At 38.5% G+C, this 17,812-nt stretch overlaps 1 protein-coding gene across 1 annotated transcript in view; it reads left to right on the top strand.

Annotated features, from left to right (window-relative positions):
* The first annotated feature begins 1,209 nt into the window (after positions 1 to 1,209).
* LOC121390751 (endothelin-converting enzyme homolog) overlaps positions 1,210 to 17,812 on the top strand; it is a 117,898-nt gene continuing 101,295 nt past the window's right edge. Inside the window, exon 1 of the mRNA XM_041522657.1 lies at positions 1,210 to 1,536. Within this exon, the coding sequence (XP_041378591.1) occupies positions 1,534 to 1,536 (3 nt within the window). The 5' untranslated portion in view covers positions 1,210 to 1,533. The remainder of the gene's footprint in view (positions 1,537 to 17,812) is intronic.

Consider the following 17,812-nt stretch of genomic DNA (forward strand, 5'->3'; position numbering starts at 1 on the left):
CAGCGGGTTTCCTCTCTCAATATCTGCGTGGTCCTTAACCATGTCTGACGATATAACCGTAAATAAAATGAGTTGAGTGCGTCGTTAAATAAAACATTTCCTTCCTTCCTCAGATCGTCCCATAATAGTCGTAGTTTGTGAGTCGACAAAATAGCGTGCCACAATAATTGCTTACATGATAGACTGGTTCACAATTGAATATACCCATAACGACGCATCATTCGTGTAACACATGTATCTTGTTAATTTCCGAATGCTGAAATTAATATTGAGCTTCTACGGAGACGAGCCAAATAATATCAGAGGGCGGGCTTCCAATAATGGTTTCGAATAAACTAGCGTTTAATACAGCCATCTGTTAGGGTAAACGTTAAAATACTTATAATAGGAAATAAAAAACATACATTTTGGGGCGGAACTCCCAATTCTCCCGTCGAACCCCCCCCCCCCCCCCCCCCCCCCCCCCGCCCAGCTACGGGCCTGCCAAGCTACATGCATTGGCGTAGCCACGATTTTATATTGGGTGCAGTAACCCACTATTATGGGGGTGGGGGCACACTATATATGGTTTTATAAAAACTAAATTAATACAGTAATTAAAAAACGTTTGATTGGGGGTATTGCCCCCGTGCACATACACACACCCGCCCAACCCCCCAACCCCGCTACGCCTCCCCCTCGCTACGTCAATGGCTATGTGGATATATCGCATTATTTTCCTCAATGGAGCGGTACTCTTTTACGCGGAGGATCCCACCTCCCCGGTTACGGGCCAGCAAACCACTCACGTAGCAAGGATTTTATACTGGGAGGCCAACATTTTATAAAATGTAATACAGTAATTTAAAAAAAGAAAAGAAAAAAAAGAGGTCTCATTGGGGCCCATTTCCCCTGTGTCCCCTCCCTCCCCTTGCTACGCCACTGCAGCAAACAACCCATGGTCCCTGACAGCATGGGCGTACATTGGGGGGGGGGGGTTCGATGGGTTCGACCGAACCCCCCTGAAATCGCTTTTTTATAATTTAATATATCTGACATTGATATCTGACATTATTATATTTACTCAACATAGAAATATATGCCCAATATCTCTGCAATCTATTTTGGAACCTTTTCAAAATCCTATGTACGCCCATGGACAGTCAGCCCAGATAGCTGAAGTGTGTGCCCAGAACAGCGTGCTGGAACTTTAATTGGATATAAGCCTGAAACAAAATTAAAAGAAAAGAAAGAAGAAAAAAAAAAAGAAAGAAGAAAAACAAATTGTAAATATAACAGTTTATTCTAATGCACGGGAAGTAATTCTTGTAACCGAATTCGGGGGAAACATGGGACGCAACTCTTGTTTGGTGCCAAAGACTTAAGAGTTGTCATATCTCTACAGAATATCGGTTCCAGAGAAGAAGGAAAAAATGGCGGACGAAAACAGCTTCTGGTTTCTAAGGAATGATAACCGTAAATGATGACATGTTCACGTCAGGCCGATAGCGTTGAGCTGTTTGCAGAACCCAGACCGCGATCCGCCCTTACTACATGGTAAGGCCAATTAAAGCAACTCTGTTGTGACGGTGGGGTTTTTTTACGGTTTTAACGTAGGCGTTTAGTTTAGTATCTGAAGTGCTGTGTAAACTTCGTTGTCTCAAGTTAAAGGTTAAAATCGGCTTCGTTGGTGTTGTTGTTAAGCCATCGAACATAAGGCTGGTAGGTACAGGGTTCGTAGCCCGGTACCGGCTCCCACCCAGAGCGAGTTTTAAAGACTCAATGGGTAGGTGTAAGACCTAACACCCTCTTCTTTCTCCCTTCTCTCTCCCTATTTTCTCTCAGTAACCAACTAATAACTAATCCACTGTCCTGGACAGACAGGCCATGCAGAAAGCTGAGATGTGTGCCCAGGACAGCGTGCTTGAACCTTAATTGGATGTAAGCACAAAAATAAGTAAAAGAAAACAAAAGGTTAAGTCATATGCTTGACAACTTTGAGTAAAAAGTAATTCAGCAATCAGGTCTGTAGGGACGGGGGATGGGGTTGGGGTGGTGGCACTGCACACATACACATACTTGAAGACAAAAATGTACGAGGCTGGTTTTTGGGGGGAGGGGATTATGGGGGAGTGTCTGCTGGGTTCATTTTCAAACACACACACACACACACACGCACACACATACCCGTAGTCCAGACCTAACTAATTTAGTCTACTGGTAAATGTAGTAGGCGAATGTCAGGCATGCCTGTAGGAATTTTCACAGAGCTGGTGAGCAAAGTTTATAGAGTTCATCAAGTTATTCTCGCTCAAATAATATATTGAACAAAAAATTTGCTTGTGCAACCCCAAAGCCCTCCCCATGCATATGTGCCTGAAAGCTCCTACTAACAATAGCTAAAGTGAAGTGCCTTATGGTTGTTATAAATAAAAGATCATCGGTAAATCGGTAATTGTTCCTCTAAGTGTATGTTCAGATTTATCATATTTTGTTTTTTATAGGGGTGGGGCATAGCCCAGTGGTAAAGCGCAAATGCCTGATGTGCAGTCGGTCTAGGATCGATCCTCGTCGGTGAGCCCATTTGGCTGTTTCTCGTTTCAGCCAGTGCATTACGATTGGTGTATCAAAGGCTTTGGTATGTGCTATCCTGTCAGTAGGATGGTACATATACTAATGGAAAAATGTAACAGATTTCCTCTCTATGACTGTCAAAATTACCATATGTTTGACATCCAATAGCCGATGATTAATAAATCAATGTGCTCTAGTGGTGTCATTAAATAAACGTTTTGTTTTTTATTTTGCTATTAAAATGATTTTAACACTCCTGCTGGTCATCTAATGTGTGTCTAATTCAATATTTGTCTTAGTAATGTTTCAACTGTTTATTTCCGCATTCCTCTGCTTGTCACTGGCCTCGGTGGTGTCGTGGTTAGGCCATCGGTCTACAGGCTGGTAGGTACTGGGTTCGGATCCCAGTCGAGGCATGGAATTTTTAATCCAGATACCGACTCCAAACCCTGAGTGAGTGCTACGCAAGGCTCAATGGGTAGGTGTAAACCACTTGCACCGACCAGTGATCCATAACTGGTTCAACAAAGGCCATGGTTTGTGCTATCCTGCCTGTGGGAAGCGCAAATAAAAGATCCCTTGCTGCTAATCGGAAAGAGTAGCCCATGTAGTGGCGAGAGCGGGTTTCCTCTCAAAATCTGTGTGGTCCTTAACCATATGTCTGACGCCATATAACCGTAAATAAAATGTGTTGAGTGCATCGTTAAATAAAACATTTCTTTCTTTCTTTTTCCTCTGCTTGTCCTACAACGTAATAGGATTATGTCCTATCATTAAATCTCATCATATAGCAGGAAAATATAAGCATTGGCTTATTTCGATTCTGACAAATAAAGCAGGAATGTACAAGTGTTATGGATGTTATTATGTAATAAAACAACATTTCAGGCAATATCAGGTTCTATGGACCGAAAAACATTGGTATTGATATAGTGTACATCTGACGCATGTCGTGTCATTCGCTGTGACTGGTCAAGCGTTGTTAATCCTCGGCCACGTTCATTCCAGTAATGCTAGAAATTACTCGTTATTACTTTCATTCTAATATAACAACATGTTATCAACTACTTAATAATATCACTATTCTAATAAACCATACAACTGTTTTGTTTAAATTTTATTACCAGAAGTAGTAGTAGTATATATCAAAATATTACGATTAGAACAGAGTGTATAATTCAGAATATTTCCGATTAAATGCAGAACATGTCAGAACATTAGGAAATAAACTGATAAATATTCATTTTGCCTATTTTTATGAAACTTCTCCCCTTTCTTCTAGGAAGGGAAAAGTCATTTCTCCTACTTTTTCAATTCTAGATTAAATTAGGGGCTGTATATTATAGAAATATTGCTTCATTTGGTGAAGAAGCATTTATTTGTTATATACATATACATGTATAATTTTATACCTGACTAACATTTATTAAATAGGTGGTGAAAAATCGCCAGCTTCCGCCTGTTGGTAACATCCCTGGTATAATATTTTTCAAGTGTTCAAAATCAGTCCATGTACCTTTAACTGACTGGATGTTCGAATTTAAAAAAAAAGAAGTTTGTTTTGTTTAATGACACCACTAAAGCACATTAATCTATTAATCATCAACAAACGGATGTCAAACATTTGGTAATTTTGACATTTAGTCTTATAGAGGAAACCCACTACAGTTTTTCATTAGTAGCAAGGGATCTTTTATATGCACCATCCCACAGACAGGATAACACATATCATGGCCTTTGATATACCAGTCATGGTGCACTGGCTGGAGCGAGAAATAGCCCAATGGGCCCACCAACAGGGATCAATTCCAGACCGACCATTCATCAAACGAACGCTTAACCATTGGGCTACGTCGTGCCCAAACTTTGAATTTAAATTTCTGTAACTGACAGGTGAACAGAACTACGATTCATATCACACACAGTGTGCCCTGTAATATGAAAGAAAGAAAGAAATGGTTTATTTAATGATGCACTCAACACATTTTATTTACGGTTATATGGCATCAGACATATGGTTAAGGACGACACAGATATTGAGACAGGAAACCCACAGTCGCCACTTCATGGGCTACTCTTTTTGATTAGCAGCAAGGGATCTTTTATATGCACCATCCCACAGACAGGGTAGTACATACTACGGTCTTTGATACACCAGTCGTGGTGCACTGGCTGGAACGAGAAATAGCCCAATGGGCTCACCGACATGGATTGATCCCAGACTGACCGTGCATCGAGCGAGCACTTAACCACTCGGCTACATCTCGCTCCCTTGATGCACTGTTTGTCTGGGATCAATCCCCATTGGTGGGCCCAATGCATCACAACTGGTATGTCAGATGCTGTGGTATAACCGTAAATAAAATGTGTTGAGTGCATTGTTAAATAAACCATTTCCATGTCCATTTCCATGTCTGTTGGCTTGAAATAGAGGCACTCAAAAAACTAAAATCATTCCATTTTTAATACATAGCAAGTGGAATAGAAATTCACCTGCCAAATCCACCAAAACAAATTGCAGGTTATTTTTGAAAAGACAGATGTATGCAACACCTGCAATTAAGAAAACGTCCACAGCTAAAAAGGTTCCGCGGAGAATGAAAAGGTCTATAGCAATCTCCACGGCATTGCCAATTGCCGCGGGCAATTTCAGGGGTTGTGTATGCATGTCCTACTATCTGATCTGCTATTTAGCTTGTGATTCTGTGACATTTTAATTCCATAATGCTATATGAATTACATCTCAGAGGTCCTAATCGTGCACACATCATCGCAAACCCTCCCCTCTTTTATTTCAGGAGGCCATAAATTATTTGTTTGTTTAAATTTTAACAGAACGTATTTCTTTTGACCTGCTATTTCTTTATACACCCGTCTTTGTCAGGTCTTGAAATTTAAAGATTTATTCTTCTTCCATACAACAGGGGGTGGGACGTAGCCCAGTGGTAAAGCGCTCGTTCGATGTGCGGTCAGTCTGCTATTAAGTATATATTCGAGAGCAGCCCAGTTGTCTGTAGGGGGTTCCTGTGTAGCTGTGGACAAATTGTTTCAATAACAGAATGCCAGACACCAAATAGCTGCTGTTTAAAATGTCACTGCCCCAATTACCTCGTGCCCCACGGTTCTTCACGCGACTGTAGACCAATCTCTGCCACTGAAATACATAGCTTTCCCCTTCTAATGATTGATTTCCTCCGAAACTCACTCACACTTCGATGTTCATTAACATAATAGTTGTCGGAAGTTGTTGGATACAACCGGCCTTGTTAGTGTAGTGGTTACGCCATTGGAGATATATGTAAGACTGGTAGGTACTGGGTTCGTATCCTGGCACCAGCTCCCACCCAGCTGGAGTGAACTTAACGACTTATTGGGTAGGCAGGGTACAAACTTCAGAATCTGTTACCTGTGACAATTTTAAAATGTTTTTGTCATGGGCAATTTTTAAATGTTTTTGCCACGTGCAATTTTTAAATGTTTTTGCCACGGGCAAAATACTCACCGATGGCTATGTTGAGCTTGGGTATGGCACTTTTAAATCGATCACTTTTGCAACAGATATAAAAACCAAAAACAGTCCCTTCAACCAATGGCAGTCATTTTTATCCATCGGCATAAAAGCTGCCACAGGTAAAGTGCCTGACCAACAGCAATTCATATTGTAACTACGGCAACTGCCGTCGGTGCCATTGTTAACTTTGAGCCTTGTGTAGGTGTAAGGTCACTACACTGACGTCTCTCTCACTAACCAACTAACAACTAATCCACTGTCCTGGACAGACAGGGCAGGATTTAGCTCAGTCGGTTGATAGCTCATTTGAGGTGCTTACGTCGCAGGATCGAACCACCTCAGTGGATCTATTCAGCTTTTTCTTCTTGTTCCAACCAGTGCACCACAACTGGACAATTAAGGCCATGGTATGTGTTTTCCTGTCTGTAGGAAAATGCATATAAAAGATCCCTTGCTGCATTAGAAAAAATGTAGCGGGTTTCCTCTGATGACTACAAGTCAGAATTACCAAATCAATTAATCAATGTGCTCCAGTGGTGTTGTTAAACAAAACAAAACTTTTTTTGGCACACAGGACAGATAGCTGAGGTATGTTTACAGAAAAGTGTGTTTTAACCTAATTGGATATATAAGCATGAAAATAACTTGATGAATGAATGTTTGGGGGGGGGGGGGGTTGTTTTGGTTTTTTAACCCACTTCCCCCTTTTCCTTTTTACTCCTTTGAATTCCATCTCATTTCATCCCGATCTGTCAACTCCTATCTTGAAATGAATTAAATTAATGTTAATTACTACATACCGGCCTCGGTGGTGTCGTGGCTAAGCCATCAGACATAAAGCTGGTAGGTACAGGGTTCATTTCCCAGTACCAGCTCCCACCCAGAGCGAGTTTTAATGATTCAATGGGTAGGTGTAAGACCACTACACCCTCATTTTTCTCACTAATAACTAACAACGATATTAAACCTGCTGTCCTATACAGACATGCCAGATAGCTGATGTGTGTTTCCCAGAAAAGGAAAAGAAAGAAGTGTTTTATTTAACAACGCACTCAACACATTTTATTTACGGTTATATGGCGTCAGACATATGGTTAAGAACCACACAGATTTTGAGAGGAAAGGATAGCACAAACCATGGCCTTTGTTGAACCAGTTATGGATCACTGGTCGATGCAAGTGGTTTACATCTACCCACTGAGCCTTGCGGAGCACTCACTCAGGGTTTGGAGTCGGTATCTGGATTAAAAATCCCATGCCTCGACTTGGATCCGAACCCAGTACTTACCAGCCTGTAGACAGATGGCCTGCCACGACGCCACCGAGGCCGGTCCCCAGAAAAGGGTGCTTCAATTTAATTGGATATTAGCACAAAAAAAACTTAATGTATAGATGATACTAAATGTAGCAGGTGTAATTTTTTGTGAATTTATAAATGTTATAAAATTTGTGACTGTTATACAATTGATAAATTCACCAAAAACAACAAACAATTCTTATAATAACTGTTTTAATGTAAGGTAAGTTTAAAAGAATTGATGTAAACATATTACAAATATAAATTTTAATTACATGTATTTAAATTGTATACAAAGAAGGAACTTGTTTGAAGGGGAAGATGTTGTGACAATTTTTTGCTGGCAGATTTTTACTCTTAGTTTGTTTTGTTTAATAACACCACTAGAGCACATTGATTTATTAAACATTGGCTGTTTTGACATATAATCTTAGAGAGAAAACCTGCTACATTTTTCCATTAGTAGCAAGGGATCCCACAGACAGGATAGTACATACCACGGCCTTTGATATACCAGTGGTAGTGCATTTGCTGGAACAAGAAATAGCCAAATGGGTCCACCAACGGGGATCGATCTCGGACCGACCGCGCATTAAATGAATGCTTTACTACTGGGCTACATCCCACCCTTATTATCCAGGTGCTTAAGGCCAGATCTCAATTTTTGAAAAATTTAAACAAGCGCTAGCTAAGGTGCGAAAACCCCCACAAGTTGCTATATTAATCCAGGTTTACGGCAGTGTACTTTAAAATTTTCAGAGCTGTCATTAGGCAAGTCATTGTTTCCTGTTGTTTTGGGGGGTTATGGGGGGGGGGGGGGGGGTCAGAAGGACTAAAGTTTTGTGAACTGATATCACTAAGTTTATTTGTTCACTGCTGTGGAAGGAAGGAAGGAAATGTTTTATTTAGCGATGCACTCAACACATTTTATTTATGGTTATATGGCGTCGGACATATGGTTAAGGACCACACAGATATTGAGAGAGGAAACCCGCTGTCACCACTTCATGGGCTATTCTTTTCGATTAACAGCAAGGGATCTTTTATGGGCACCATACCACAGACTTGATAGTACACACCAGCTGTGGAGCACTGGCTGGAACGAGAAATAACCCAATGGTTCCACCGATGGGGATCGAACTGCGCATCAAACGAACACTTTAGCACTGGGCTACATCCCACCCCCTATTTTAGAGGAAACCCATAACACATGTATCGTAATGTTATGGTTATGATCACTGTTTGTGGATTCCAATATGGATTTGTGTGATGTGACACAATATAAATATCATTAGTGGTATGTTACTAAATCACATGTATTATTTGGTTTGTAGTTCACTGTTGTGGTTTCAGCTATGAATTTACAGCATATATTATCACTGGTGTACAAAGAGGTGTGGGGTGGGGGGGGGGGGGGGGGGGGGGTGGCATGTGACCCTTTTTCTTGATCCAATAGCAGCAGCAATGCTTTATATATACATTTTATATATATGTATGTATGTATGTATGTATGTTTGTATAAACATGTATGTATGTATCATTATGTATGTATGTATGTATGTATGTATGTATGTATGTATGTATGTATGAATATCTATATATTGTATGTATGTCGAGGTTGACTGTTACATACATAGATATTAACTCACTGGCACAATGGATAATTAACTCCTGTCTGGCCTCACATGCTGTAGCTGGGACTCGAACCTGTGGCACTGAATCACCCGCAAATTGCAGACTAACCACGATGCACTCTGAGATATTCAGACTTTCATCCATATATATCCATGTGTGTTGTGTGTGTCTGTACGTACACGCACACACACACACAACACTTTTTTGCACCTTCATACATCACTGTATTATCATTATGTTACTGAAATGGATATATTATTTGGTTTCTAGTTGAAATTCACTGTGTGGATTAATTCAGCTATGGATTTGTGTGATGTCATATAATATGAATATCATTAGTGATATGTTACTAAATCAAATATATCATGTGGTTTGTAGTTTACTGTTGTGGATTCATGCAGCTATGATGTTTTTGTGTACCGATTGTGATGTTGTACGGTATAAATATCATCACTGATATGTTACTAAAATGGAGATATTAATTGTTGTTTGGTTTGTAGTTCACTGAACATGGATTCACTTATGAATTTTTGTGTACCAATTGTGATGTCACACAGCATAAATATCATCATATGTTACAAACAGTACCATATCAGTAAAAATGTTTTATTTGGTTCGTAGTTGAAATTCGCTGTTGTGGATTCAGATATGGATTTGTGTAATGTAGTACAGTATAAATATCATATGTTACAAACAGTACCATATCAGTAACAATGTATTATTTGGTTCGTAGTTGAAATTCATTGTTGTGGACTCAGATATGGATTTGTGTAATGTAGTACAGTATAAATATCATTACTGTTATGCTACTAAAGTGGATAATATTACAGTAAAGTACTTTTATAATGAACACGCTTACAACAAAATACAAGTTAGAATGAACTGATTGTAAAGTCCCGATCCCCCCCCCCCCCCCCCCATAGTATTAATACATTTTAATGTACAGAACGAACTATGTATAGCAAATTAACTGTTAAAACGAACCAATTTTTTGGGTCAAAATTGTGAATTTCAGTGTAAATTAGTACATGTACAGCGAACCAATCATAATTTTTTTGTATTTTATCAATCAGTAGCATTATAACAGCAATGCATCAGAAACGACTATACTGATAACATAAGTCAGATAACGTCCGCGTGTATGTACATGTATGTAACAGCATCCACAAAACACGGTAGTCGATATTGATGGTTTATTTTCCAGGGTTCAACATAAAAGCCCTATAAAAAATAAAATAGTATACAATATTAACATTGCAGAATAATAAACAATGTTTTAGTTTGTAACAATAACAAACATGTCATGGTACATAAATGAACTTACGTCCATTGTTATTGACCTTATTTCATTTATATAATATGGCATACATAATATAACATACATAAAAGAACATGCATATAATATATCCATTATAGTAATCTTTTGAAGAATGTTATCATGTGTTTTTCACCTACCAGGTATATGGACCTGGGCTTCCAATAAGTCAAGACGGTCAATTCTGTTAGCAATATTCTTTCTTTCACCTGCATATTAAAAATACATATCTTAAAATCAAATATCAAAACAATACTACAATACAATAAAAACCTGCAAGTACATTGGTTACAAAACCATGATAATTCAAACCACCGTAAATGTCGTCTAAATGAAAACACATTTCCTAACAATCCAAAACCCCAAAAATGGTTATTAAAATACCTACAGTACAGGTAAACAATGAAAATAGTGCATATCATAGATATTAAATAATTATAACCATGTTTTAGTTGATCGTTAAAGATAACCTACAGTAAACGTCAATACATACATACCAATACTAAATTTAATATTATACAAAAACTCATACCATGAACTATAAATACTATTAATTCAATCAAAACTCACCAACCTGACGACAACCCGATCCTCTAACACTCAGTGATAAGTGACAACATTTTCCCCAACACACCCGTCTATTTATTCAACTTTACACAACAGACAAATCGTGTGCATGCAACAAGCTGCAGTGCTACGTGTTTGTGCAGTTAGTGTTATCTATGTTGTACGCTTTTGTACCCGATAGTGCAATCAACAAATCGTATTTTCTAAATTTACATTATACTTTAGTTGCACTCAACATATTACTAAAACATTAAACAAAATAAAACTATGTACATATATAACCCTCCCCCATAATAAAACCATCTACCACATATATATTTACGTAGTAGATTGGCATCAATTAAGAGAGTAATGTATTGAACAATTAACCGTCTGTTCTCACTTCACTGCTGTTGTTCGCTGTTTAAGTCACTATAGCTTCTGTTACATTTCACCGGTATCCCACAAGAAGACTGACACATGCAACTCACCTGCATCTTATCAATCACCAGCATTAACAGCAATGCATCCAAAACAACTGCACTGATAAGTCCAATCAGATAACACCCGCTTGTCTTTTCGTAGGAGATTGGTATCTATTAATGGATTAATGTATTGAGCAATTATCCATCTGTTCTCACTTCACTGCTATTGTGTGCTTGTTTAAAGGTAGGGTCAACTCAAACAAGAGCCTTATGTGTTGGAAAGATGCATACCCGGACCACCAACACATACTGACACTTTAGCAAATGAAAAACGCGTAATTTTAGAGTTAATAAAAAAAAACCTTGATTATTCCTGCTAACTGGGGGCAGCCATTTTGTTTCGTTTTTGTGACGTCTGGTGGGATAGCTTGGGGCGAAGTGACGTCAGCTCCTGACGAACTCCTGTATGTAAAGTGTAAACAAAAGCAGTAATTTTCGACAAGGCGCTTCTCTTTGATTAACCTGACTTGTAAAACAGCATAAATGACGTAATAATATAGTAAACTATTTAACTAAATATATTTTAAGTTGCATTAATGGAACAAAATGGAGTTATAGTATTTTTCTCTGTTAAATAATCCAAAGAAAAATGTACACTATTAGACCTATTGATATGCTACGTTGGAGCAAAAACGACAACCCATGATACCCAAGTGATAATTTTCTTTTTCTTTGGGACTACGTAATTGGTCAGTTCTGTGGTTTTAGATGGAATAGTCTACTTAATCAATAGTTTTACAGAACTATTTACAGTAATACATTATAATTTTAGGGGCGACAGGTAATATTCCACAATACCGGTATGTATTTTTGTGTCTAGACAGCGTCAGTTAATTGGCTTGTCTGGTTACCAATCAAATACCAATTAGGAATCACAGGTAGAAGCGACTAACGGCATAGACCAATTAACTAAGAAAACACTCCGTGTATCATTTCAGTACGTATGTTAATGCATGGGCAAAACATTGTTAATTGTTTCGACTTGTTGTGTAGCCACTTTGACAATGGTATTTTATTTTGTATTGAAAAATAATATATGTATACATTGATATACTTATTGCTGGCTTACTGGGATGTGTATTATTACAGAACATTGCAATGCATGACTATTTATCATCCCACAAAAACCAGGTAGATTGTGTTTCTCTAGTTCTAAGGCTCATTCCTGATGTTACGCGTTAAGTATTACGTAACTACCAGCTCGCCAGAGGGCGTACTCACTGAGAAGGTACAAAATGGATGCGCCCGTTATATATAATAGCCATCACATTCAACCGTTTTATTAATTAACTATACGATTATACGTATTGATATTAAGCAATAATGTGCATTATATATCGTTGAATATGCATACCAGGCCAAATGCCTTAATTGTCCTCTCCTTTAAGTGTTGGTATCCAACAATAAGATTAACAAAGGCAACTCACTATATAGTCATTGTAATTAGCAGTAAATAATCGGATATTTTGTTTTTAAGGTAGGTAACACAAATATTATGAAATGTTGAACAATTTTCAGTCGGGCCAGGACATAGCCCAGTGGTACAGCGCTCGCTTGATGCGCAGTCGTTCTGGGATCGATCCCCGTCAGTGGGCCCATTGGGCTATTTTTCGTTCCAGCCAGTGCTCCACAACTGGTGTAGCAACGGCCGTGGTATGTACTATCCTGTCTGGGATGGTGCATATAAAAGATCCCTTGCTGCTAATCGAAAAGAGTAGCCCATGAAGTGGCGACAGCGGGTTTCCTCTCTCATTATCTGTATGGTCCTTAACCATATGTCTGACGCCATATAACCATAAATAAAATGTGTTGAGTGCGTCGTTAAATAAAACATACGCAATCATGACTGACAACAAATTATCACGCAATCATGACTGACAACAAATTATCACGTAAGAGAAAAGCACTTGATCTAGATACGCAATCATGACTGACAACAAATTATCACGTAAGAGAAAAGCACTTGATCTAGATACGCAATCATGACTGACAACAAATTATCACGATATGCAATCACGTAAATTATCACGTAAGAGAAAAGCACTTGATCTAGATACGCAATCATGACTGACAACAAATTATCACGTAAGAGAAAAGCACTTGATCTAGATACGCAATCATGACTGACAACAAACTATCACATAAGAGAAAAGCACTTGATCTAGATATGAAAAACCCACCCTACTAATTATTGTGTTTATGGTGTTTAAATTTGAAAAATCAAAAATGGCCGACTTCCTGAATGAAAATGGCGAACTTCTGTAAATGTGTACAACGAAGTACTGCTATAACGAACCGATGTTCCTGGTCCCTAGCAGTTCGCTATAAGAGTACTCTACTGCAGTTGGTTTGTATTTTCATTGTTGTGGATTCAGCTGTGGATTTGTGTAATGTTGTACAGTATAAATATCATTGCTATTATGTGACTAAAGGGGATGTATTCATTGGTTTGTATTTTCATTGTTGTCGATTCAGCTGTGGATTTTTGTAATGTTGTACAGTATAAATATCATTGCTGTTATGTGACTAAAGGGGATGTATTCATTGGTTTGTATTTTCATTGTTGTGGATTCAGCTGTGGATTTTTGTAATGTTGTACAGTATAAATATCATTGCTGTTATGTGACTAAAGGGGATGTATTCATTGGTTTGTATTTTCATTGTTGTCGATTCAGCTGTGGATTTGTGTAATGTTGTACAGTATAAATATCACTGCTGTTATGTGACTAAAGGGGATGAATTCATTGGTTTGTATTTTCACTGTTGTGGATTCAGCTGTGGATTTGTGTAATGTTGTACAGTATAAATATCATTGCTGTTATGTGACTAAAGGGGATGTATTCATTGGTTTGTATTTTCACTGTTGTGGATTCAGCTGTGGATTTGTGTAATGTTGTACAGTATAAATATCATTGCTGTTATGTGACTAAAGGGGATGTATTCATTGGTTTGTATTTTCATTGTTGTGGATTCAGCTGTGAATTTGTATATACCGAATGTGATGTCATACAGTATAAGTATTACACTGATAATGTAATACTAAAGTGGATGTCTTGTTTGGTTTCTAGTTCACTGTTGCGGATTCAGCTATGAATTTGTGTATACCGAATGTGATGTCATACAGTATAAATATCACACTGATAATGTAATACTAAAGTGGATGTCTTGTTTGGTTTCTAGTTCACTGTTGCGGATTCAGCTATGTTCGCTCTTCCCATGAAGCAGGTATGCAGTGTTGTCATATTTCTGTCAGTCGGTAGTCTGTGTGTACATCCGTCCAGACAAACATTTTTGCACCTTTACATGTACCTATGTCATCACCTGAGCATTGTCACCTATGTATTGTTACCTGAGCATTGTCACCTGAGCATTGTCACCTATGTATTGTTACCTGAGCATTGGTACCTATATATTGTTACCTGTACCCTGTTACCTGAGCATTGTTATCTATATATTGTCACCTGTACCCTGTTACCTGAGCATTGTTACCTATATATTGTCACCTGTACCCTGTTACCTGAGCATTGTTATCTATATATTGTCACCTGTACCCTGTTACCTGAGCATTGTTATCTATATATTGTCACCTGTACCCTGTTACCTGCGCATTGTTACCTATATATTGTCACCTGTACCCTGTTACCTGAGCATTGTTACCTATATATTGTCACCTGTACCCTGTTACCTGAGCATTGTTACCTATATATTGTCACCTGTACCCTGTTACCTGAGCATTGTTATCTATATATTGTCACCTGTACCCTGTTACCTGAGCATTGTTATCTATATATTGTCACCTGTACCCTGTTACCTGAGCATTGTTATCTATATATTGTCACCTGTACCCTGTTACCTGAGCATTGTTATCTATATATATTGTCACCTGTACCCTGATACCTGAGCATTGTTATCTATATATTGACACCTGTACCTTGTTACCTGAGCATTGTTATGTATATATTGTCACCTGTACCCTGTTACCTTAGCATTGTTATCTATATACTGTCACCTGTACCCTGTTACCTGCGCATTTTTACCTATATATTGTCACCTGTACCCTGTTACCTGAGCATTGTTATCTATATATTGTCACCTGTACCCTGTTACCTGCGCATTTTTACCTATATATTGTCACCTGTACCCTGTTACCTGAGCATTGTTATTTATATATATTGTCACCTGTACCCTGTTACCTGAGCATTGTTATCTATATATTGTCACCTGTACCCTGTTACCTGAGCATTATTACCTATATATAACGGCCTCGGTGGCGTCGTGGTTAGGCCATCGGTCTACATGCTGGTAGGTACTGGGTTCAGATCCCAGTCGAGACATGGGATTTTTAATCCAGATACCGACTCCAAAACCTGAGTGAATGTTCCGCAAGGCTTAATGGGTAGGTGTAAACCACTTGCATCGACCAGTGATCCATAACTGGTTCAACAAAGGCCATGGTTTGTACTATCCTGCCTGTGGTCCCCTGCTGCCTGTCATAAAAGGGTAGCCTATGTGGCGACAGCGGGTTTTCTCTAAAAAACAGTGTCAAAATGACCATATGTTTGACGTCCAATAGCCGATGATAAGATAAAAAAAATCAATGTGCTCTAGTGGCGTCGTTAAATAAAAACAAACTTTACAAACTTTTTTGTTACCTATATATTGTCACCTGTACCCTGTTACCTGCGCATTGTTATCTATATATTGTCACCTGTACCCTGTTACCTGCGCATTGTTACCTATATATTCTCACCTGTACCCTGTTACCTGAGCATTGTTATCTATATATTGTCACCTGTACCCTGTTACCTGAGCATTGTTATCTATATATTGTCACCTGTACCCTGTTACCTGAGCATTGTTATCTATATATTGTCACCTGTACCCTGTTACCTGAGCATTGTTATCTATATATTGTCACCTGTACCCTGTTACCTGCGCATTGTTACCTATATATTGTCACCTGTACCCTGTTACCTGAGCATTGTTATCTATATATTGTCACCTGTAACCTGTTACCTGAGCATTGTTATCTATATATTGTTACCTGAGCATTGTTACATATATATTGTCACCTGTACCTTGTTACCTGAGCATTGTTATCTATATATTGTCACCTGTACCCTGTTACCTGAGCATTGTTATCTATATATTGTCACCTGTACCCTGTTACCTGAGCATTGTTATCTATATATTGTCAGCTGTACCCTGTTATCTGAGCATTGTTATCTATATATTGTCAGCTGTACCCTGTTACCTGAGCATTGTTATCTATATATTGACACCTGTACCTTGTTACCTGAGCATTGTTACGTATATATTGTCACCTGTACCCTGTTACCTGAGCATTGTTATCTATATATTGTAACCTGTACCCTGTTACCTGCACATTGTTATCTATATATTGTCACCTGTAACCTGTTACCTGAGCATTGTTATCTATATATTGTCACCTGTACCGTGTTACCTGAGCATTGTTATCTATATATTGTCACCTGTACCCTGTTACCTGAGCATTGTTATCTATATATTGTCACCTGTACCTTGTTACCTGAGCATCGTTATCTATATATTGTCACCTGTACCCTGTTACCTGAGAATTGTTATATATATATATTGACACCTGTACCTTGTTACCTGAGCATTGTTATCTATATATTGTCACCTGTACCTTGTTACCTTAGCATTGTTTCCTATATATTGTCACCTGTACCCTGTTACCTGTGCATTGTTACCTATATATTGTCACCTGTACCCTGTTACCTGAGCATTGTTATCTATATATTGTCACCTGTACCCTGTTACCTGAGCATTGTTATCCATCTATTCCTAATCTATATTATACTGTTTTTATCTACCCACTAATCTATCCATCCATCCATCCATCCATCCATCCTTTAATTCATCCATCCATTCATCCATCCATCCATCCATCCATCCATCCATCCATCCACCCATTCATTCATTCATTCATTCATTCATCCATCCATCCATCCATCCATCCCATCTATCCATCCATCCATCCATCCATCCATCCATCCATCCATCCTTCCATCCATCCATCCATCCATCCATCCATCCATCCTTTAATTCATCCATCCATTCATTCATCCATCCCATCTATTATTCCATCTATCCCTATCTATATTATACTGTTTTTATCTACCCACTAATCCATCCATCCATCCATCCATCATTTGTCACTGCATCCATCCATCTATCTATCCATAGTCTATACTATTCTGTACCATTTCCATTCTTGCATCAATCCTACATTTATCCATCCATCCATTCATTTCATTCATCCATCCATCCATCCATCCATCCATCCATCCATCCTTTAATTCATTCATCCATTCATTCATCCATCCATCTATCCATTCATTCATTCATTCATCCATCCCATCCATCCATCCATCCATCCATCCTTCCATCCATCCATCCATCCATCTATCCTTTAATTCATCCATCCA

Source organism: Gigantopelta aegis, chromosome 15 (assembly GCF_016097555.1).
Source record: "Gigantopelta aegis isolate Gae_Host chromosome 15, Gae_host_genome, whole genome shotgun sequence".
NCBI lineage: Eukaryota > Metazoa > Mollusca > Gastropoda > Neomphalida > Peltospiridae > Gigantopelta > Gigantopelta aegis.